General features: G+C 40.1%; 2 protein-coding genes across 4 annotated transcripts in view; one reads left to right on the top strand and one right to left on the bottom strand.

Annotated features, from left to right (window-relative positions):
- Positions 1 to 2,769: 2,769 nt before the first annotated feature.
- Positions 2,770 to 24,649, bottom strand: part of LOC149014331 (protein DETOXIFICATION 46, chloroplastic-like) — a 31,787-nt gene continuing 9,907 nt past the window's right edge. The window contains exons 10-14 of one of the 3 annotated variants that reach the window (XM_089155087.1): positions 9,011 to 9,139; positions 8,322 to 8,420; positions 6,827 to 6,898; positions 4,888 to 4,950; positions 2,772 to 4,807 (exon numbers count right to left, since the gene is read on the bottom strand). In XM_089155087.1, the coding sequence (XP_089011213.1) occupies positions 4,706 to 4,807; positions 4,888 to 4,950; positions 6,827 to 6,898; positions 8,322 to 8,420; positions 9,011 to 9,139 (465 nt within the window). In that variant the 3' untranslated portion in view covers positions 2,772 to 4,705. Of the gene's footprint in view, positions 4,808 to 4,887; positions 4,951 to 6,826; positions 6,899 to 8,321; positions 8,421 to 9,010; positions 9,140 to 24,649 lie in introns of all 3 variants that reach the window. The other 2 variants (XM_089155088.1, XM_089155089.1) reach the window with 2 other exon arrangements.
- Positions 13,707 to 23,280, top strand: LOC149014332 (uncharacterized). The gene is made up of 12 exons (XM_089155219.1): positions 13,707 to 13,869; positions 14,002 to 14,132; positions 14,240 to 14,315; positions 14,418 to 14,564; positions 18,743 to 18,841; positions 18,996 to 19,126; positions 19,222 to 19,297; positions 19,423 to 20,117; positions 21,810 to 22,093; positions 22,207 to 22,385; positions 22,494 to 22,657; positions 22,762 to 23,280. The coding sequence occupies exons 1-12, from the start codon at positions 13,707 to 13,709 to the stop codon at positions 23,278 to 23,280; spliced, it is 2,664 nt and encodes an 887-aa protein (XP_089011345.1).

The raw sequence follows: 24,649 nt of genomic DNA, 5'->3' as shown, positions 1-24,649 counted from the left end.
GTGAAACCGATATTTCGGACTGTCAAATTTGAAATCTCGACAGTTGAATTCAATATTGAAATTTTGGTCCGACAACCCAGAGTGTATGGCTTGATGGTCCAACATAGGACCCAAACAAGACCCCCAAATTAGGTATGAATTTTATGAGTCCAATCATCTCCCTTGACTGGGAGCAACTCCCCAACGCCAGTTGACCATCTCCTCCAACGGGGAGCAGCTCTCCAACGATTGTTGACCACAAATTACAATGAAGCCCAGAGGATTAGGATGATGAGTTTTTTTTTTTAATTATTATTTTTTACTTATAGGCTCTACATTATTTGTGGTTGTAAGACCATTGAGGAAACACAGAACGTCAAGGGAGATGATTCACACTTGAATTTTCTCTGTTCTAATTCTTGTCCCAACTCCTAACCCTTTTTTGTTAGCTTCAGTTGGATTTTTGACACGTGGATCGTTCAACTCCAATGATTAAAATCATTTTATTTAAAATAATAAATAAAATTTTAAAAATAGTTTTTTTACCTATGGGTATCCAGAGTAGACAAAAAAATTAATGTTAGGTCTCTTAGTGCAATATATTACCTGTGAAAACTTCATCTTCCTCCCATTTTCATTTTACAACTCTTTCGATTTGCAGTACTTCGGATACTTCCTTTCTATAGAGAGGATTTGGAAAATACTCGAATCCATTAAGGTGCTTTTCACTTGAGGACAAGGATTTATCCATCAAGATCTTGACATTACAAAGGGTTTTGATTTTATAGGATTTTGGCAATTAACAACGTGGAAATCACATAACCAGATGTTTTCTCGTCAAAGGGATTTGTAGTCCAGGGGATTTCTAGATCTTTCGAGATGATAAATATGCCGGCCATTTCCAAAAACATTAGTTGCAGCAACTGCTCTGCTAATCAACTTTGCCAAGCATTGCAAGACCTGGGAAGTCTTCTTCCCTTACTCTTTCCTTCTTTTTTTTTTAACTAGTCAACTTCTAATATAAATTCAGATCATTTTCGGGTGGAATGACTTTCTGATATGTTTAAAAATTGTGAAACAAGTTTTAGAATTTTTGGATTTTTATGTGGAATCGATTGATGTGTTATTGGCTGGTAATATTGGAAAAAAAATATTTGATTTCAAAGTGAGTTGGTTGAAGAGATCTTACAATATAGAGTCAATTACTTTCATTGCCCCAAGTAAACAAGCATGGAAGCGTGTAGACATATAAACAGATCAGATTCAGCTCGGATACACAATTATCCGAATCCGAATTTGGCATAAATTTAAAGAGAACATCCGAATTCGAATCCGACACTATCGGATATGCGATCATATAAACTATCCGATTATTAATTGGTGATTGTCATTTTTTTTTTTTGATTTTCAATTTCATATTGCCGATTACTGGTTTCAGAATCCGATTATTAGCCCATTTTTTAGAGAAAAATATTTAATACTTTACTTTAATCCCATAATTTCCGATTTCCGATTTCCGATTACTAGTATCCGAATCTAATTATCATCCATTTACAAGAAGAAACAAAATGTTAAATACTTTACTCTATCCGTATAAATTTTTATCCAGATATTATCTGAAATCCAAATCTGGTTGCTTAGTGGACTAATACAAATATTAATTTTAGGCAGATTTCTACTATTCATTTACAGGTGTAGAAGCGTGTTATATTGTACAACAAAAGTATTCTTTTTTCTGTTTAGATCTGAGGTTCATCTGAACCAGCTTATGGCTTATGCGTACATCGACTACATCCTCGGGGGAACTTTATATAATTAATATAGACAGGGCTTCACCCCTAATCCCAAAAAAATTCGAACTCTAACCTTCTATGTGGGCAAAAGCTTTCCCCATAGGGAAAAAGGAGTAAGAGAGGTTGTATTGATGCTTTAGTTCCAACGAAGCATGCTACGCCGCTTTCGAAGTAAGGAATCATCCTCCATGTTTATGTTCCGTCCCAATTTCTAGATATTTATAAATACCCAGCATTTAAAAATATAGGATAACACCGATCTGAGGTGGGCCCCAAACAAAACATGAGTTTTTTGATTTTTAGTAGATAATGCTGATTGTATGGGACAATGAAAAGAAAGACAGATTTTTCTAATTTGACACTTTCTCTCTCTCTCTCTCTCTCTCTTTGGCCGGCACTATTATATGATGGTGGTGGTGAGGTGAACAAAAGAAAGAAAGCTGTGATTGTCACATGCTACCTGTTGTATGCCTATATATGTGGTGGTCCTGGTTGTCAGTGCGTTACCCAGAAGGAACTGTAAGGCCAACTAACCGCAAGGAAGACAGAATGTAGTTGTCTCTCTGTTTGTGGCTTAGTGCAGTGGAAACACGCATTTGGGTGTCTTGGAACATCTGTGGGACCTTGCTTGTGTCCTACACATTAAATTCAAAGAGATTTTGGGTCGGCAACCGTTGAAAATCAATAGTTGAGATCGAGATCTTATTCGAAATCTCAACTAGATTCCAACCCAACGGTCTGCTGAACGGTTCTTAATGCGCAGGACTGAAACAAAATGCAACAAAGTGCTCTTCTGATAGTCTTCAATCATGTAATATGGAGTGGGACACACATGTAGATATTAAAAATGGTGAGAGGTGGGAATCCTAGTAGGTCCTATGTGAGTCCCCTCCCCCATTTATCTAATTGCGACCAGTCAAGAAATCACATTGTTCTCTCCGAAGGTAATTTGGACTCCACATTTGGCCCTAGTTATCGATCCATTGTTTCTTAAGCCTTCCATGGCTTGTGCATGAGAGTGACATCTTACTTTAGGATAACCTTGGTTTGGTAGATGATAATTTGACAAGGTTTTATTTAATCATTTATTATTTAACAAAAAAAATTTAATCATTTATTAGATAAAGCTAGTCACCTAATACATATATGTTATTATTATTATCCATCATAAAGATAAAGAGAATTTGTGATCCGAAAAGTCATCAACAATAAAAAATGAAAAACGGGGGATCATAGATTTGTAAGGGTGAAAGTAGATTAACTAAGGACATGGAAACACAAGAGTAAAGCTATAGATTTAGAAGTAAATTATAAGAAAGTGTCTCATGCTACCAATTTAAGAGAGGAATTTAGACAACATGGAAAAGATAGCACCAAATGCAACCAGTAAATTCAAGGAAGAACTGTGTGTGAGATAAAGTTCATCATAAATGCTCAGAGATGAATTCCTTTTCAATTGTGTGGTAGACAAATGTAAGAGAAGCAAAATCTTCTATCCATATAAAGGTGGAAAATCCCTACCCAAACATCCTATGTAGGAGAATAATCCTGGGTATAATTTCTCCATGGGTTGAAGTAATCACCAGCTAATTGGACTCGCTTCTCAAAAGTGAGAAAAAGATAAATTTCAAAAATTGAGAAACAGGAAAACATAAGAAATGGAGATTGCTACTGACATCAAGACAATTTTAAGAGAATCCACACGGTAGCAATCTTAAGATTTGAGAGTTGGACACTTATGAGCTGCAACATGGTTTGGATTATGAGCTCAAGAAGAAAGAAAAACGAGGGGGAAGAAAAGAGAAGATCCTAAACCAATCAGCTCAAACCATAGGATCTAGCGCTTGCCGAATGTCAAGCTGCCGATTCCAAAGTGCACCAATTGTTTCCTGACTAATGTCCTAATAATGGAGACTCGAGCATGAGCAGATAGAACTCAGAATCTACCCACAAAGTTCAAAATTGCTTCAGTCATGTCCATTAAATGCACAAGACGATCAAACGAAATTTCAGTCGAGATATCGAACGTTGAATTTCAATGGTCGAGATCTCGAACATTGAATTTCCATGGTTGACACCGAAATGTATCACTTACCCATTAAATGTGCAGACTGAAGCAAGTTCCCCACAGAGTTTGGGTCATAGAGAGAAAAAGTTTGTGGTGTCCGTACATTGACAATGATTGAAATAAGAAGAGTGCATTTTGATTACCATTTCTGTCTCTGTCACACACTATGCATGCATCAGTGCATGTAAACTTTTGTCCCCCAGAGGGTTTTGCACCTGAGATGAGATGAACTGAACTCTCCAGCCACTGATCACAGTCAAAAATGTACCTGTCCCCTGCATGTTGGAGTCCCAAAATGCCTTCACTGTTCTTAAGTGGAAAAGTAGAGAGTCAATTTTTACTACAAATGCAAAGAAAATTACGTTAAGACTGGGTTCTCTTGGCTACATGATTGATCCGTATGCCACATACTTACAGAGTGGGTCCCACTATAACAGTGAATTGTTAAAGTTCCATCCATTTTGAAGGATTGAGGACCTTTCACCATTATCATTTCCTTCCACATATAATAAATGCCTGCTGAATGTGTATATTCCTCAGCTGTTGCATGTAGTTGCCGAATGTAATAAAAAGGATCGACTGGACCCAACCGAAAGTCTTTAACTTTCCACATACATGTACATTTTACAACAGGAGATGGAACACCTATTTTGAATAACAGAAAACATAAGACAATTCATACAGTAATGACACAAGCACTCTTTGAGACTCCTGAGGATGCTGATATCAATGGCCATAATCAATCTTTTTGGCCGCTTGAACAGTGGCATTATGGTGCTCCGACGTTATATCCAAATATATCCTAAAAGCATGGGAATCACCCTCGATACCCATTCAAATGCTTCGGATGGTTGTAAATGGATAACTATGCAGCTTTCAAACTTTCCAGTTTACGTTGGGTGAAGTCCTCGCTGTATAGTATTCCATTAGGTGAAGCAAGTCGTTGCAGAGCAAGGCAGAATCGAGCCTGAAAAAGCAAGTCTTTCAATTAGCGATATCCAAATAGAATACATGCGGTCTCTATGATGCTGTGCTGAGAATTTTTACCCATTGAAATCCTGCAAGTGCCCACCAGCATCCAGGCAGACCACACCCTCTACTGCTCACAAGCTGGCAAAGACACAACTAACATTATTAATGCAAGATCAAATATCCAAATCAAACTTGCTCCACAAGCTAAATTTTCCATCTATTGATTGATTTAGAACTATAGTTCCTGCACATTGCATTACAGAGAGCTTCCCCCAGAACCATCACGAAAAAATAAGTGGAAGAGAGCTGCCCAATTTTATTATGTTTTTCATAAACAAATTAAGGGTCCTTCCAAATGTCGTCATCACCTTCTGCCATGCACTAAACATGGAAAGGTCCATATCGTAGAGCATCCCACCACCAAATTAGCTGTTAAGTGTTAGTTCCTAAAAGCAGGCAACTGCCTCAATAATAAGATACAAATCACAACAAATAAAAAATGACGATAAATTCCATTGTATACAGTGATTATATTGCTGTCAAGAACCCAGTCTATCATATTTCCATTTTTGTTGTATATGTTGATGATATGTTGTCACTGGAAATAATTCCACTCAAATATCTCATACAAAGGCCTTCCGGAAGGATTTGAGATTTAAGGATCTGGGAAAGCTTTGGTATTGCCAAGGCATTGTGGTTTCTCACTCCATCCTCAGTATCTTTTTGTCTCAAAGGAAGTACGCCCTTGATCTTTTACCAAAGATTGGGATGTTAGGCTGCAAACCTACAAATACACTTCTAAAGAGCAAGGCTGATACAAAAGACTGGTTGGTAGATTGATCAATCTTTCACATACCTAGCCAGACATTTCTTATACTATGAGCTTGGTAGCCAACATATGCATGATCCTTATTCCACACATTTAGAAGCTATTTTCCAGACCCCCATTATCTAAAGTAAGCTCTAAGGAAAGGTGTGTTTTTCCTTCCCACTTTCACATGCATCTAGAAGCTTTTACTAATGCACATTGGACTGGTAGGTTGATCTATCTTTCACATACCTAGCCAATATTTCTTATATTATAAGCTTTGATCAGCCAATAGTTGCATGATCCTTATTCCAAACATTTTGAAGCTATTTTTAAAATACTTCATTATTTGAAGTAAGCTCTAGGGAAAGGTTCTTTTCTTTCCCAAGGTCACATGCACCCAGAAGCCTTTACTGATGCGGATGGACTGGTTTTCTTGATGATTGGTCATCCAGATCGAATTACAGTACCTTTATTGGTGGTAATCTTGTTACTGGAGTAGCAAGAAGCAAACTGTAGTTTCTCAACTAGTGCTGAAGCAAAGTTCAATATGACATTATTTTTTCCCTCTTGGTTCTAATGCCACAGCCCCATTTAGTTCCCTTTTCGACTACAAAAAGGTCATACCTAGTGCACAAGGCTCCCAAATTTGGCAGGGTTCAAGGAGGGTCAACGGTCGCAGCATTACCCCTGTTTCTAAGACTTGAAACCATGATCTAGCATGCAGCAAGTGAGCACCTGACAAACGCACCAAGACAACCTTCCCTTTCCACTATCCTCTGAACAATGTCTACAATACTTTTAAGTTCATTATCATGTTACCTTAACAATTGATCATTTGGTGAGAAGCTTTTGTTGGTGGGATTTGAGTAACACCTTCATTCCCATATCAGGAGGAAAAGAACTTAGTATATTAGTAGCACAAAGGCCATTCACATTAAGAATGCTATAACATACAGAAATTCAAATGTGGTAGGCTTCAGACATGGTGAATACCATAATTCCTTAATATATATATATATATAAAAGACACAGATAAGCACTGCAGGATCATAGAATCACCATTCTCAATGATCAGGGAGGGGTAGTTTGACTTTTTGTAACTTTCTAAGAGGAACTTCTTTTCAAGTATCATAGATATCTTCTGCAAACTTCTGAAGATAACACTTTGAACTATGCTCACCAGAAAATAAATCAATCACATACCACTACTAGAAGGCCACCCAAAGTAAAACATCCACTCATTGATAGACTTAGAAACCTAAGATCCCTGCCAGCCTGCACAAACAAAGTATTAAAACAAATAGAGTAAATTGCCCTGACACCCCAAAACGGAGTCCCAAAAACACCGACACCCACTTTATCTTTGAAAAAAACATAGGTCCAATTCTGTTAGAATGGTTACTGGTACAATGGTAAAGAATTATTATACCCTTAGCCCTTAGGTATGATGGGATGTAAAGACCTCAAATATCCTTCTCTATTAGACTTATTCTCCAACAACTCTTCAACCGTTCTCTCTCACCCCAAACCCTATCTGAAGCTTGAGAACTTCACTATTTCAAAATATACGATTAAGCAACCATCAAGGAGCAATGACAGCGGCCACCAGAACCAAACACCATCAGCTTCTCCAGAAACCAAACTTTGACGATTCCTCTTCTTGCTGGCAGCGAGCAAACCTGCAACTGGATCAACCACTGTTGAAGCTGCAAGTTCAAATATTTGTATATCAACTTATGCATATCCCTTCTTTTTAATGATAACAAAAAGAGAGACACGGTTGGGGCTTCAAGCACTTTCAATCAGTCCATGAATTTCTTTCATCTTCTTCCTGCTCTTGTGCTCCCCCAATCATGCAAATACGAAAGCCACAATATTCTGAGCGATGGGAGCTAGCTGGTGTGGCTGCTGATTTTAATGTTGTTATATCAAAGGAAATTCATTTTCTTGCCCTAATTGGAGTGGACACAGGAGTATTGTTGTGGAGGTGGTTGGCTTTGAACTTGAAATTGCTGGTATGTTTGGGAGTAGAATTGTCAATTGTCAATTGTCTTTGCTGGAAGCAGGTTGTTGCCGCTGGGTTGTCACAGCTTGGATGCCATTCTATCTCCCCATACATCCCTTTTGGTTGCGTTTGCAAGTTCAGACCACCAGCACTGGAATTAATCCTTTCAAAAACGGTGGTTTAAATTTTGCATAATATCAAATAACAAATCTGAATAGCAAGCATGCTTCAGGCAATGACCAATTTAATTTCAATAATTTGTTCTCCACGTGATCTAGACTAAAGACGATGAAGAGGGAGATCTCAGTAGGGTTTCTGTTTCGCTGATGAAGGCCTGAAGGTTATTCGGATGAAGATGACAATGGTGCTGCTGTTTTTTATTTTTATTTTTTTTAGAAAAGGTTATTCAGATAATCACGTGTAATTAAGACGGGTAGTTTTGGAATAAAAAAAATAAAACAGTGCTTTAATGACATTTAGCAACAGATTGGACTCATGTGTCCAATGAAAATCCAACTTTGGGGTGTCTTTGCTTTTCAAAGATAAAGTGGGGTGTCAGTGTTTTAAGACCTCCATTTTTGGGTGCTTGAGCAATTTGCTCAAACAAATATTATTGTAAAGAGAACAGTATATTTTCTAATTCAATTTAATGTCAATGTATTGTTGGAAAAACACAAATTGAATATGAATAACTGGGCACACAAACACTGATACCAGCAATGTCCCTTCAAGACTACACATAGGTGGTGTCACCATTAATGCCATGAAGTAAGGAAGCAAGACTTTGTGCATCTGGAAAAGAAATGAAATAAAGAATATAATATATCCACCACTGAACACATCCAATAACAAATTTAATCATATGCTAATAAATAGTTCTTCTTTGTGTTAATGCATGGGAGAAATCATCCAGAATAGGTGATACCAAATGCAGCCTTCAGATTGAGATTAAATTGCTGATAAAGGTTCACAATAAACAACACCTTTCAGGAAACAGTTGTGCATAACATGAGACAAGGAATGAGCCACTTAAAAGGGTCAATTGATACTTAACGGGTCATTGATAGCATTGGGGGGAAAATTTGTACGTTATATGATAATGAGTGAGCTATTAATTCAAATGGTTAATTGATAGTATACTGCAGCCTGCTAGCCGAATCTTGGCAGAGCATGTGCACTCATCAGTACAATTTTAAATTCACACATCTCATAAAACCAAAGAGCCAACCAACTGCTGCAGAGAGATTAGACAGACAGCATACCTATAGTGTTCCTTCCTAATTAATGAGATCATTTACATGTCAGACTAACAAAAAGGAAATGAGAATGGTTCTATTCAACATTCAAGACAACAAATGCCTCAAAATTGGAAAGAAGCTGACCTCTCTAATGACCTCATGATCAACCGTGAAAAGGGAAGGGAACAACCAAGGGATGGATGCCCCAACAGTTCCTAAAATAAATCCAGATAAGGCTCCGATAATTACAAGTGATTTCAGTAGCATCCTTGCCTGCATGACGCATGGTCAATTTAGTACAGTTGTGACAAAGCAAAGCTTTTAATTGAAGCAAACAAATTCTTAAATCTATCCAAAGACTCTTAGGAAATATTGAGATAATTACATTTCTCTGTGGAACAAGTACACCATAATTCCATAATATCGTTGAAACTGATGTAGGATACAAACGGGAAATCTATCACCTTATATCACAGAATCAATTTCTTTGAAGTTGACTCTTCTGCAAAAGCATTCAAGTTCCTTACTGGGGACTTTGAAGCTAGGTGAAGAGAAGTTGGAAGAAATTGAAAAGCCCTTCTCAGCTTCCATGGCTAAAAACCCACATCACCTCTTCCTTGGTGGAGATATAATGGTCTGTAACGATTTCAGTTTCATTGTATCTCTTCATCGTGGAATTTCAATAATGCATATTTGCTTGCTACAATTTATTGAGATTCTGTAATTTATAATACCTGTAATAGAGATTACCTCATGATCTTTGAAAGTGTGTCAAATATGGAAACTTCTTTCAACTAGATTATTTACAAGTTTTTACTTCATTCTCTTGCCAGTTTTGGCTGCTATTTAACAGATAATAAATATAGCACAGTGATAGACCCCTCACCTCACGAGTCTATACTCGCAAGCAAGGAAGGAAAGATACAAGATCAGCTACAAGATCTGCTGCACAACAGCCCGAGATACAAGATCAGCTGCAAGATCTGCTGCACAACAGCCAGGAATAGAAGGAAATATTTGAGAGATATATTTACTGTTTTATAGGAATAAATGTGGGGTGATTCGGTTGAGATACAGGATGCCTTTTAGGATTGGATTTGGAGTGATTTGGTTAAGGGATTATGTTAGGAAAGTAATTACTATTAGTAGGGGAAGGGAGAATAGGAGATCATGCTTTTTGAGTTATCAGGGAAATAAGGGAGGGGGCGATTGCTCTCGGGTAGCATAGGACCACTTACGGCCGTAGTGTGTTCTATTCTAGTGGTTTGTTTGATTAAAAGTCTATTATTATTACTACTTCCGTGTGCCAATTTACTCTTGTTAATTCACTGAATTCGGGGTCTTATCAATTTGGTATCAGAGCCAATCGATTTCAGGGGAATGGCAAAAAGTCGAATGGAACAGAGAGTAGAAGAATTGGAAGTCATTGTTAAGGAGATTCAAGGGCAAGTAGGGGCTTTAGCGCATCAAATCGAAAAAGGAGAGAAGGCCAATGACGAATTCAGAGAAGAGTTGCGATTCATGTTATTAAAAGAGAAATCTCTCGATTCTCACACAGCTGAGGTGACTAAGATCGAAGGAACTCAATCTCACGGTGAGCGAATGGGGGAAACAGAAAAATCGCGGGAAATTTTTCCTAGGCAACTTGAGATGCCAATTTTTTTGGGCGACGACCCAATAGGGTGGATCGCGAGAGCCGAAAGGTATTTCGACCTTTACAAATTGAGTGATGGGGCAAAACTTCAAACAGCCACCTTGTGCTTTGACGGAACAGCATTAGGATGGATACGTTTTCGCGAATTGCATTAACCGTTACTCTCATGGAAGGGATTGAAAGAGGCGATGATCCAACGTTTTAGTTCCGCACAACTAAAAACTCCTCAAGAGGCCTTGATCACCCACAAGCAAGTTGGGACGTTTGCAGCATATAGAGATGGCTTTGAGTCTCTGACGGCGGCTGCCGGAGCTGTAGAAGAGGAATGGTTGAAAGGGATTTTCCTGGCTGGGTTAAATGAAGACGTGAGAGCTGAGGTTCGCCTATTTGGACCCACTAATTTGGGCCAAATAATGGATCTAGCCCAAGCAATAGAGGCAAAGAATTGGGTTGGGAAACTTAAGAAACCCACTTGGGCCCAGCCATGGAAGAAAATTCGATCGAAATGGTCAAAATTTCGATCGAAATGCCTGCAGAAATCCAACTCGAAACAAAATTTAGTAGTAGGCACGAAAAGTATCCATTTCGTTTCGTATCGACCGAAATTTCGGTCGATACGAGTCGAAATTTCAGCCCGATACCATATCGGGCCGAAACGACACTTGCGTAGGCTATAAAATACCCAAAATTGAGCTCATTTTCGACCTACCGTCAGTTTCGACTGTTTTGAGCGATATCGCCCAGGAGATTTCGACCTGATTTTGCATTTTTTGCTCATTTCTCTTGCTTTCATCCCATTCTACACCTAATTTCTAGTATTCCATTTCCTTCAAACACTTGATTTGCTCCTCCATTTGTGCATTTTCTCAAATCTTGCAAGGTGAGTAACCAACTTCCTCATTTTTTTATTTTGTTTCATTTGTGCCTTAAATCATGTTAGATTGCTTCCAAATTTATATATGTTTACTTTAGAGTGATGATCTATGAATTTGTAGTGTCAAAATTATTTTTTGATTCTTCCTACTATTTTTTTATTTTTCTGTTATTAAAAATTATTTACTAAATTATGTATATTGTTAAAAATGTTTATGTATAGTACATGTATAAGCTTCAAATGGATGTATGTGAGAGTTGAGACACCATATTGCTGTGATGGTGTTGAATTTTTTTTTCTGTTAATTATGTAATTTTACTGTATTTAATCTATATTTAAATAATTAAAAAAATATTTAAATATTAAAAAAATAATTAATTTCTGTTTTAAATTTAAAAATAGGAGAGTATTAGTGGAAGCATATATGCAATTTTTTGAGCATGTTGTGGATATTTTTAAGATAGTTAGTGTGTATTTTATATATTTTAAAATTATTTATATATTAAAAAATACTTATATAGTTATACATATATTTTTTTTATTTTTTAAAAATTGGAGGTTATTATTAGAAGCATGTATGTCATTTTTGGAGCATATTGTGGAGCTTTTCAAGATACTTAGTGTGTGTTTCTTGTATCAGGCACTCTATTTTAAAATGTCAGACATAGCTTAAGAATATGGGAGGCCACTGACAGCTGATAAGAGGAAGAGTGAGTGTAATTACTGCAAGAAACAAATAGGAGGAGGTGGGGCCACTAGATTGAAGGTGCATCTAGCTGGTGGCAACAGGGATGTAACAGGGTGCCCAAAGGTGCCTGTAGAGGTTAAGAAGGCAATGGCCTCATATATTAGTGGTGGAAAGCAAAAGAGGAAAGAGAAGAGAACACAGAGGGATGAGTTCGAGGATGCCTGCTTAGATGACCTTCCAGATCCTGAGGGTTATGGTAGGGATGAGCCAGGAGACAGTGACCCTGATCTAGAGGCCGATCAGCTGAGGAGGGCGATGATGATGAGTAGGGAGCAACAGAGGATTGATGACATCAGGAGGCAACAGAGGGGTCTGGGTTGTGGGTCCTTTAGAGAGCCAGTAGGTATGGGAGGCATAGGTGGCTCCCAAGTCCCTATGAGGAGGTCTCAGAGTGTCAGGGAGGAGGCTCCTATCCCACGGGCCCCTACAAGGGGTTGAGCTTCCTCAACACATCCTACAGATCCGGATCTTGAGATTCTTCGCAATGATCCGGCCCTATTTGCGAGGCCTGAGCATAAACAGAGAAAGTTGAAGCACTTATGGGGGAGTGTGAAGGAGAAAGTGGGGATAGCTTTCTCCAAATGGGCGCATTACCATAGTGTTTCAGCACATACAGCTCAGGGGCCCTACTACAGAGATATGATTGAGCAAATAGGCAGGGCTGGGAGTGGTGTACAGGGCCCCACTCCACTCCATATGAGATATATAATGTGTATTTGCCTAAGCATAAAGAGGACATAAATGAATACATTAAGGGATTAAAGCCCATGTGGAATCATTATGGAGTGACTCTGATGGCTGATGGTTGGACTGGTCCCACTAGACAGTCCATCATCAATTTCATGTTGAATTGTGATGGGAGGACAGTGTTCCTCAAGTCAATAGATGCATCCGGTGAGAAGAAGGATGCAAAATACATTTACAAATTACTGAAGCAAGTGGTGAAGGAGGTTGGAGTGGAAAATGTAGTTCAAATTGTGACTGATAATGGCTCCAACTACAAGAAAAAAGTTGGGTTGAAGATGCAAGAGAACTCCGGGTATCTAAAGTCTAAACATATAGTATTAATTTTCATTTGTAAATACATATATTTACATTACACATATACATGTACACTTTATAACTTTGTATTGATGGCTTGATGCCTTAATGGATGGACAGATATAGGCTCTTTTGGACTCCTTGTGCTGCTCACTGGATGGACTTAATGTTGAAGGAGATTGGAAAGGTCAAGCTTGTGAAGAATACGGTGGACCAAGCTCGACATGTTAGCACCTTCATATATAACCACACCTATGCATTAAGGATGATGAGGGACAAGTGTCAGGGTGAGTTAGTGAGGCCAGGCATAACGAGATTTGCTACTAATTGGATAGCACTGCAGAGCTTTGAGAGTAGGAAGACTGGCCTTAGGAGTATGTTTGCATCAGAGGAGTGGTTTAAGCGGGAGGGTTCTTCATCGGTGGGAGGAAGGAGAGCTCAGTTGACTATCCTTGATGAGAGTTTCTGGCACAATGTGAGGATAGTAGTGAAGATGCTTGAGCCTGTGGTGAATGTGTTGAGGATGGTAGATCAGCAAAGAAAACCTACTCTAGCACACATATTTGCTACAGTAGATAGGATGAAGCAGCAAGTTGCTCAGGTCCACCCACGCGGCAACAAGAAAGTCCTTCAAATCATCAACAGTAGATGGGAGTCTATGTTGCAGCATCCACTGCATAAGGCTGGTGAGTTGTTAAGTTGTTAAGTACTTAAGTGACTTAAGAATTTAATTTAATTTTCATTATGTTATCACACTATTAAGGCTTAAGCATTAACTATTCCCTTTTATGAGTTATGACATACTTTTTCTTACATAGCATACTATTTAAATCCCAAGTACCATTACAAGGACAATCTTGGGATGAGGCAAGATTTGATGGATGCTGTCCAAACTGTAGTGGAGAAGTTCGAACCGGATACAGCTAAACAAGCAGTCATCCTTATGGAGGTGAGATAGTGATTAAAATCATTTGATATTCACAATTCGTAGTTTTATACTAAGTCATTAACCTAGTAACTACTAACTAGTTATTGTTTTTTCTCTTTATATATTAGATAAAGGCTTTTAGGGATGCCACTGGGAGCTTCGGTCGTGCTGTGGCTGTATCGGGACGGGAAACCGCCCCTGCGGGTAAGTTCATTCATTTATTTCATTATACATTTAATTATTATATTCTATCTTTAATTTAGTTATTTAAGTATTAAAATGACTTGGAGTCTATGTTTGTTGCAGCTGAGTGGTGGTTGCAATTTGGACGTGATTCACACAACTTGAGTAGGATTGAAAGCAAAGTGCTCTCCCAAACATGTTCTGCCACTGGTTGTGAGCGAAATTGGAGCACCTTCAGCCTCATTCACTCGAAGAGGCGCAACCAATTGGGTGTGAAGTGTCTAGAGGACCTTGTCTACCTACACTATAATATGAGACTGAGAGAGGATCATATTAGACAGGGGATGGACAGAGAGAGCACCAATATCGAGTTGGCCGACATATTTGAGATGGATGATGATGATAACCCAGTAGTTGACTGGATCAGGGATAGTGGAGACGGATTGCTGGATGAGGGTGGAGGTCTTCCCAATAGTCAAATTGCAGAGGAGATGGGGGCTAATGTGGGGGACTTCATGGCCCAGGAGGGGAGGCCACATGCAAAGCCCGCCCGCCCGTCCCTTCGTGCCACACCCTAGTGCATCCACCTAGAGTGAGGATTTGATTTTCTGGTCCGACACTGAGGATGAGGTGACTCAGGCCTCCGGCGATGATGACGATGGTGGTGATGATGACGGTGATGGTGATGATGGAGGGGATGAGGAGGGTGTGGGACCTCGTGATCAGGATTCAGCTAATCCTAGGGAGAGACCACCACCACCACCACCTGCTGGACGTGAGAGTCAAGGGGGGGGAGGACGACCACCGAGATTTACAGGAGAGAGTCAGTTCACCCACGCGACACAGGATTCAGACCATACTGGAGCTGCATCTCGAGGCAAAAATGTTTCCTCTACATATTCGAGGAAGGGGAAGGGGAGACAGCATGGCTGGAGCACAGAGGACACGTCATCATATAGGTCCTACCATCCATCCGATGCCGAGAGCTTGGTGGGATCTATGAGATCGATGAGCATTGATGATGGTAGAGACTCCTCCACCTCCAGAGGATCCGGATGGCATAGGCCTGCAGAGTCCTTATATGATACTGCTGTGGAGAGTATTGGTTCTACCGAGTCGACTTATGGTTATGGTCCTTATGGTTATGGACCATATGGTGTCCCTCCTGGCTATCAGATTCAGGGTCAGGCCAGTCAGCCACGACTGGAGCCTTATGGTTATGGAGCGGCCTATGGAGCTTATGGTGTCCCTCCCACTGTCGATTATCGGAGTCAGCCACTGCGACCTTATCAGTATCCTTATCCTTCTCCTAGTCCTGAGAGCCAGGGGCAGGGTGGTCTTTCATTTGTTGAGCAGATCTTCCACACTATTCCATAGCCACAAGGCCCACCACCACCAGTTCCTTTGGAGATTCACAACTTCCCACCGTTAGGGAATCTTATGCATGTGGATGAGGCCACATACAGAGGTGCAGTTTTTGACTATGTCCAAAACTATATGGGGCAGGGGCAAACATTATGGGAGTTATATTGTCATTTGTATGGGGTGCAGACGGAAGAGGGAGACCTTGAGGCTTGAATATAATAGACTTGTAAGTAACAACAATACAGCTTCTTCTTTGATTCATGTACTATATACCATGGTGGGAGATCTCGCGAGATCTCGGCGAGATCTCGCGAGATATCTCGCCTTTTTAGAAAGGCGAGACGAGATCTCTGGCGAGATCTGCGAGATTGCAGATCTCGCTCGAGATCTCGCCCATCTCGCGAGATCTCGCCAATATCTCGGCGAGATCTCGCCAACGGGACTTTTTTGGCTGCTTTAGGGGCTTTTTAAAGCCCCTGTCTCACTCGAGAGAGGCATCTCTCACCTCTCTCGAGCCTCTCTCTCTCCTCTATCTCGCTGGAAGCCCATATTTGGCCGGAAAACTTCATTTTTGGCCGGAATTTGGCCGGAATTTGTTGGGGATTCAACATAGCAACATCCTCAACTCATCTACAACAACAAATTGAAGCATATTTGTAGTGATTCAAGCATATTTCAAGGGATCTTCAAGAAATGTAAGATTTTCCCCCAAATTTGATTTTTTTTAAATACAAGGTTCTTCAATGATTGTATGAGTGTGATATAAATATATGTTGATGTTCAAGCTTAGATCTACACTTTCATGGAAAAAAATTTAATTTTCTGTTATTAAATTTTTTTTTTGAATTTTCGTATTTAAAAAATATATTATCTAAAAAATTAAAATTAAAGATTATAAATAAATACTTATGATATGAATGTGATTATTATTTATGTTAAACTACATTTAGAGGGCTACAATCTCATGTATTAATATTTTGATTATCATGCTTGCTGTATTTTTTTTATTTAAATAATTAAATAAAATAATTATGAAAAATAATATTTTATTAAAAAATTATCTGTTTTTTTTTTTTTAAATGATGCTTATATTATGTAGTTTATTTTAAAAATACAAACATGTCTTATTGAGCATTGTATATATGTTATCTTAGAACAAAGTGTGTGTTTTGTTGTTTTATAAATTATTTTTACATAAAATAATTATAAAAAATAATATGTTATTAAAAATTTATCTGTTTTTTTTTTAAATGATGCTCATATTATGTAGTTTATTTTAAAAATACTAACATGTTTGTTTGAGCAGTGTATATATGTTATCTTAGAACAAAGTGTGTGTTTTGTTGTTTTATAAATTGTTTTTACATGTTTTTATGTATCTAAAAATTATTCTAATGATTATTTGGCAATATTCATGATTCATGTATGTATTTCAGACTTTCAATGCTGTACATTTGAATCTTAAATGGCAACTAGTGGGAGTGGCGGCACTGGTAGTGGGACTCAGGACATTGCTTGGCAACATGGGGATCCACTGACTGCTGACAAGAAGAAATCCCGATGCAAGTATTGCCTCAAGACTTTGAATTCTGGTGGTTCAACCAGATTAAAGCAACATTTAGCTGGTGGTTATAAAGATGTTGCCAAGTGTCCCAGGGTTCCTTATGAAGTCCAAAAAACAATTGCAGCAACTTTAAGGGGAGGGAAACAAAAAAAGGAAGAGATGGCACAAAAGCAAAGGGAATTTGAGGATATAGTGCTATCTAGACCTACTCTTGATGTTGATGAGGAATCAAGCGATGATGAAGAGAGGAGGAGGGTTATGGGTGTTGAGTCACGAGCCGAATGGAGACAGATGAAGGCTGCAATGGAAGCTAGCAGACAGTCCTTACATGCTGATAGTGTGAGGCAATATGAACAAACAAGGGGAGCAGGTGGTTCGGGGTTAGGGGCATCCATGCCACCTAGAAATAGTTTTCAGGGAACTGAGACTGAGAGGACCGAAAGGAGGAAGAGGAAGACTACACATTATGATTCCACATTTGACCAAGACCCCTCCCTCTTCAACCAACAAGACATTTATCAAAGAAGCATTCCCTATATGTTTGCTGGAGGTAGAGAAGGCAGTAGGGAGGAGGAAGCTAGGTTATCAATCAGCAAATTCATGCTTTATAACAACATTGCACCCAATGTAGCCAAAACACCATACTATCAGGGGATGATCAATGCAGTTGCTAGGGCAGGTGTAGGGGTTAAAGGCCCAACAGCTTGGGAAGTAATGAATAAATATTTACCCAAGGTAAAGCAGGAGGTGGATGAATACATTGAATCATTAAAAGAACAATGGAGTACATATGGTGTTACTGTGATGGCTGATGGATGGACTGGTCCTACTAGACAGTCCATCATTAATTTCATGGTGAGCTGCAATGGAAAGACATCCTTCCTCAAGTCAGTGGATGCCTCAGATAAGATCAAAGATGCTGACTACCTTTACAAGCTTCTTAGGGAGGTGGTCCTCGAGGTAGGGCCAAAGAATGTTGTCCAAATTGTCACAGATAATGGTGCAAACTTCAAAAAAACTGGTGAAATGTTGATGAGGAAGAAGAGCAGCAAGATCCACCTCTTTTGGACACCATGTGCTGCTCATTCGATTAATCTTATGTTGAAGGACTTGGGGAAAAGAAAGTCAATCAGTACTGTGGTTGAGAGGGCTAGAAGGGTAAGTAATTTTATTTATAACCATGGTTATGTGCTAAAGATGATGAGGAACCACTGTAAGGGTGATCTAGTCAGACCTGGATTGACTAGATTCGCCAACAACTATGTAGCTCTGAAAAGCTTCCAGAAGAAAGTGGTGGGTCTTCGGCACATGTTTGCAAGTGAGGAGTGGTTTGGTTGGCGTGGATCTAGCCATCCTGATGTAGTATTAGCCCAACAAACCATTGCTGATGATTCCTTTTGGAGGCAGCTGAATAGGACACTGGGCATTATAGAGCCTATTGTGTTTGTTTTAAGGATGGTGGATTCGGAGAAGAAGCCCACAATGCCCCACATATATGCTGCCCTCCAGCAAATGAAAGAGTTGTTTAGAGCTGCTGCCCCTAGCACCTTCAAATTCTACGAGAGGATCATCGATAATAGATGGGAGATGCACTTGATGCATCCTTTGCACTTGGCTGGTGAGTCACTTTTAAGTCTTTAAGTTTTTGTTGTATACTTTAATTTAACTTCTTTATTTGTTATAACTTATAACTTATAATTTATAAACAAGTAAGTTAGTAAACAACCAAATCACTAAGTCACTAACCAAATTTTTTATTTCCACAATGCAAGCTTACTACCTCAACCCAAAGTACCATTACAAGAATGATCTGGGGCTTGATGTAAAGTTGATGACTGCGGTGCAAGAGGTGGTGGAGAAGCTTGTGTCAAATCCCATCATGCAAGGGACAATTAATGGAGAGGTGAGAACTTATTCAATTGTTTCTTCAACTTCTTGCATTAGTGCATTAGCCATTAAGCATATACATAATACAATAATTGAAGAATTGGTGTACAGATCAGGGAGTTCAGGGATGCCTCTGGGAGTTTTGGAAAGCCTTCTGCAGTTGCAACTAGGAAAAAAACTGATCCTGGTAAATAGTTCACTACTCTATAAGTCATTAAGTCTATAAGTCTATAACTTTATAAATGATAACTGATAAGTTATATAAATATAAAGATTTGCTTGCCTAATGCATTCTTATTTTTGGTTATGCAGCTGACTGGTGGTTTCTATATGGAATTAGTGCGCCAAATCTCAGGGACATAGCAATTAAAGTACTCTCACAGACTTGCTCATCCTCTGGTTGCGAGAGGAACTGGAGCACCTTCTCGCTCATCCATAGTAAGGTACGGAACAGATTGGGGAGTAAGAGGCTCGAGAACTTGGTGTATGTGCATTACAACATGAGATTGAGAGTAGGGCACATACAAGATAATATAGATGACGACAATCGTGAACCGATTGAGTTGACTGATATATTCCACGAGCCCCCCGCAGAAGATGAGGAAGATGATGTCATATATCAGTGGGTTAGGGATCGAGGTGGCCCAGTGCTGGATGGGCCAGAAGGGCAGCCTGATCCTACCATTGCTGCTGCTGTGGGCCCAGATGCTGTGGCTGAGCACCTATCTTCTGATGAGGGTCAGGCTGCTGTAGCGGCATCAGAAGGATCAGCTGTACCATTTGTGGAGCCACCTAGTCGACTTCAAACAACTGAGGTGACAACTAGTAGTGGGGATTCAGATGATGATGCTGATGATACCACTCATACCAGACGGCCAAGTGGCCCAAATCAGACATCGAGTTCGAGTCATGGAGGCAGTCAGGCTGGTCGTGTTTCTGGTGGAAGTCAGCTTCAACAAAGGGAGTCACCAGACTCACCTCCACCAGGTCCGAGTCATCCGACACATGTGAGCCACAGTTCCCCTATCTCTCGGACTTATAGTAAGAGTCGGAAGAGCAGATCAAAGCAAGGACAGGGGCAACCGAATGATGATGCGAGTATGCATGATCTTGAATTGAACATGGGAAGCATGAGCCTAGATCAGAGTGATTCACAACAGCAGAGCCTGTCATCGGGGTACCAATACGGGGATCACAGCACCGGGTCAGATTACAGTGGGTATTCTTCTTATGGAGGTCATACTATTCCTCAAGACCTTTCACTTGGAGAGTATGCATATGGGAGTGAAGGTGGGTTGTTAAATGAGTGGTTTAGAAACCTTTACCCAAATACTCAACAACTATATGAACAACAACAACAACAATGGCTCTTTCACCCACCCACGATTGACGGTTATCCTGCATCGCTATTCCTCCAGTATTCTGACATGCAAACATATAATGATCATATAAACCGATATGTGACATACTTCAGTGATCAATTAACTTGGGAGTCATATGTGGCCACCGTTCAGAATCAATTGATGCGGAATGTTGAGTGATACTCTTAGTCTTGTAACTTGTAAGTTGTAACTTGTAAGTTGTAAGTTGTAATCTTCTTAATTCTTATGGAGTTATGGTAAAATTTTGAAGACATTTAAGTGTTTAACAATTTATTACTTTGAATCTTTGATAGTTTGAACTTTGAACTTTGATCACTTGTTGACTTGATTCTTGAATACTTGATGTGTAATGTTATTGTATATTTGTATTTGATACTTGATGGTTGATAAATGATAACTCATTAACTTGAAGTCTTGAATTACTTGATATCTTTACATAATTACATTACATGTTGTCTCTAACTCTCTAAGACTCTAACTCTATATCTATAATCTCTATTCTCTAAGACTCTAACTTTGCATTTCACAGAATTTCGGTTTTACACATAGGGTCGACGTAGGAGACATAGTTAGGGTTATTTTCTCACAAATCTAAGGCCACCAATGTGTTCAAAAGGCCTTAAATAGGCTAAATACCAAGTTTCAGCCCAACCAGAGCCCTAAAACTCACCGAGACTACCGCCAATTTTCTGGCATATCTCGACCGAGATCTCGCCATCTCGGTCGAGATCTTGGTATTTCTAAGTGGCAAGATCTCGCTCGAGAGCGAGATCTCCCACCATGCTATATACTTGGAATGTTGGATGAATGGATGTTACATTTTCAGTAGTTTTTTAGTAAACTAGTAGTTATTATAGTGTTTATTATGCTTGAAATAGCTAGTATGCAAAAATCCAAATCAATTTGAGTGCATTTGAGGCTCGAAATTGAGTTTTCAAGAATCAGGAAAAAAGTATCCAGTTTCGGTCGAAATGTTCATTTCGATCGAATTTTTTACCTTGGGCCCAGCCCACACACCCAGCCCAAACTTCAAACCCACGTTATATCAACTTAAGCCCACCCAACACCCCTTATAAAGGAACCGGAACTACTCATGGAACCGGGATGAACCAGGGACTCAATACTCCGGTTCGACCAAACCTAAAAGTCGACCCATCGTCTTCTTCTTCTTAACCTCGCTCTGCAAGTTCAGCGACGATAGGAAGTTCCGTTCGATCGAAGTGGCTTTCCCAAGACGAAATTAAGGAGAAAATGGACAGAGGAATATGCTTCCGGTGTGACGCTCCTTACACAAAAGGCCATTGATGCCCCCTGAAGCAACTTAAGTTGCTGCTACTTCACGACGACGATGAATCAGAAGTTGCAGCGCCAGTAGGAGTGATCGATGAGGATCGTGGTGCAGTCGAAATCGATCCTGTGCTTGAAACAGAACTCTCGCATACTTCCCTGGTAGGAATCAATTCGCCACACACTTTAAAACTAACAGGGCAAATCCATGGCTGCGATGTTATCATTTTGGTTGACTGTGGTGCAACACATAATTTCATTGCTCAAGAATTGGTGGAGCTGATGGGATTGGAGGTAAAGAACACAAAATTCAGGTAGCTTTGGGGAATGGAACGATTAGCAAGGGTACTGGAGTTTGTCGACAAGTACCGATTCACTTGGGCGGTGAAATTTTTGTACAGAATTTTTACCCTTTTAATTTGGGTAGCATTGATACAATCTTGGGCGTAGAATGGTTGCAAGAAGCTTGGGGAGGTCGAAGCAATTGGCGTTTAAGAACTATGAGTTTTGAGTGGCAGGGACGACCCGTGAAACTGAATGGGGATCCGACTTTGCTGCGATTGGAAACGACGTTGAAAAGCGTGCTACAGTTAGATCAAGCGGGCGGTGATGGGTACTGGCTACAGCCTTAGCGTCCCGAATATGAACCTATGGAGGGACACGAGAGTGCAGCTGTATCAAATTTATTAACCGATTTTGCTAAACTTTTTGCAGAACCCACTAAATTGCCACCCAGGAGGGAACAAGACCACAGGATACGGCTAGCCGAGAGAAGTACACCACCCAATATTCGACCCTATCGTTACCCACACTCTCAAAAGAACGAGGTCGAAAGGTTAGTACAAGAAATGTTAACTGCAGGATTGATACGGCCTAGTGTAAGTCCTTACTCTAGTCCGGTATTGTTGGTCTGAAAGAAGGATGCGGGTGGCGCTTCTGTGTGGACTATCGCGCCCTAAATAAACTAACGATTCCTAACAAGTTCCCTATTCCTGCAATTGATGAACTGTTAGATGAATTCGGAGGAGCCACAGTGTTCACCAAGCTTGATTTGAAAGCAGGCTACCACCAGATCAGAATGGCGGAAGGTGATGAGGAAAATACGGCCTTTCGAACTCATAATGGGCATTACGAGTTCCTGGTGATGCCATTTGGGCTCTCAAATGCTCCGGCCACATTCCAATCACTGATGAATGAGGTATTTCGAGAACAACTGCGAAAATTTATTTTGGTGTTCTTTGATGATATTTTGGTGTATAGTAGGACCATGGAGGAACATGTGGGTCATTTACGAACCGCCTTTATACTCCTCACACAGCACCACCTCGTCGTCAACCGGAAAAAATGCATGTTTGGGGTTGCTACATTGGAGTATTTAGGGCACATCATATCTAAAGATGGAGTTGCGGCGGACCCACGAAAGATCACGTGCATGGTGGAGTGGCCCCAACCTGCCAATCTTAAAGCCCTACGAGGGTTTTTAGGTTTAACCGGGTATTAGCGTAGATTCGTCCAAGATTATGGTAAGATTGTTGCTCCACTCATTAACTTATTGAAGAAAGATGCATTTCAGTGGGGTAACGAGGCAACAACGGCGTTTAACGCCCTAAAGACAGCCATGACGACTGTCCTTATGTTGGTTATGCCCGATTTCACAAAGGAGTTTTGGGTGGAGACTGATGCTTCGGGTTTTGGGCTAGGTGCGGTTTTGATGCAAGATGGTCATCCAATTGCCTACTAGAGCCAAGTGTTTTCCCTCGCGCACAAACCAAGTCTGTCTATGAGAAAGAACTAATGGCAATTGTGCTAGCTATCCAGAAATGGCGTCACTACTTGATGGGGAGACATTTCAAAGTACGAACTGATCAAAAGAGTCTGAAATTTTTGCTGGAACAACACATTGTGGCTACTGATCAATAGAAGTGGGTCTTGAAGCTTTTGGGATTTGATTTTGAGATAGTGTATCGTCTGGGCAGCGAGAACAAGGCCGCAGACGCTCTCTCGCGATAGTCAGCGGGTGATATGCAGCTCCTCAATATGACAACAGCAACCTGGCAGGAAAGTGAGGGATTAGATGCGGAAGTTCACGCCTCAGAACGTTACCAGAAGATCATTCAGGCCTTAATGAAGGGATCCCAAGACTATCCTAACTATCAGCTCCAACAAGGCTCATTACTCTATAAAAACAGGTTAGTCATCCCTGAAGGATCTCCCCTAATCCCCAAATTATTGTTCAAGTATCACTCCACCCCATTCGGTGGACATTTAGGATTTCTGCGGACATACAAGCGATTGACGGCTGTGGTCTATTGGGTGGGAATGAAGGCTGCTGTTCGGGACTTTGTGGCTAGTTGTGACGCTTGTCAGCGCAGTAAATACTTAGCTATGAAACCCGCAGGTCTCCTTCAACCACTGCCAATTCCGGAACGCATTTGAGAGGATATTAGTATGGATTTTATTGGCGGATTACCCAAGACTAAAGGTGGGGATACAATGCTGGTGGTAGTGGATCGTCTCTCAAAATACAGCCATTTCCTTGCTCTTTCGCACCCTTACTCTGCGAAAGAGGTGGCTATCTCTTTCACTCGGGAAGTTATCCGCTTGCATGGATTTCCACGATCCATTGTTTCTGATCGCGATCGTATCTTCCTTAGTCACTTTTGGATGGAGTTATTCAAACTTGCAGGTACCCACCGAAGTATAGCCAGTGCCTATCATCCACAAACCGATGGCCAAATAGAAGTGGTGAATCGCAGCCTTGAGGTTTACTTACGCTGTTTCTGCGCTCGCCAACCGAAGGATTGGATTAATTGGTTACCTTGGGCAGAGTATTGGTACAACACGACATTTCATGCAGCCACTAAAATGTC

Source organism: Hakea prostrata, chromosome 5, assembly GCF_041222555.1.
Source record: "Hakea prostrata isolate BN-2017 chromosome 5, UWA_Hpros_2, whole genome shotgun sequence".
In the NCBI taxonomy this organism is placed as follows: domain Eukaryota; kingdom Viridiplantae; phylum Streptophyta; class Magnoliopsida; order Proteales; family Proteaceae; genus Hakea; species Hakea prostrata.
This window is presented reverse-complemented; position numbering and strand designations above follow the sequence as displayed.

Coding starts and splice junctions, on each gene's coding strand:
- LOC149014332 (XM_089155219.1), top strand. CDS start 13,707: ATGGTAGATCAGCAAAGAAAACCTACTCTAGCACACATATTTGCTACA. Junction 14,316..14,417: donor ACGGGAAACCGCCCCTGCGG/GTAAGTTCATTC, acceptor TGTTTGTTGCAG/CTGAGTGGTGGTTGCAATTT. Junction 22,094..22,206: donor GTAAAGAACACAAAATTCAG/GTAGCTTTGGGG, acceptor TAATTTGGGTAG/CATTGATACAATCTTGGGCG.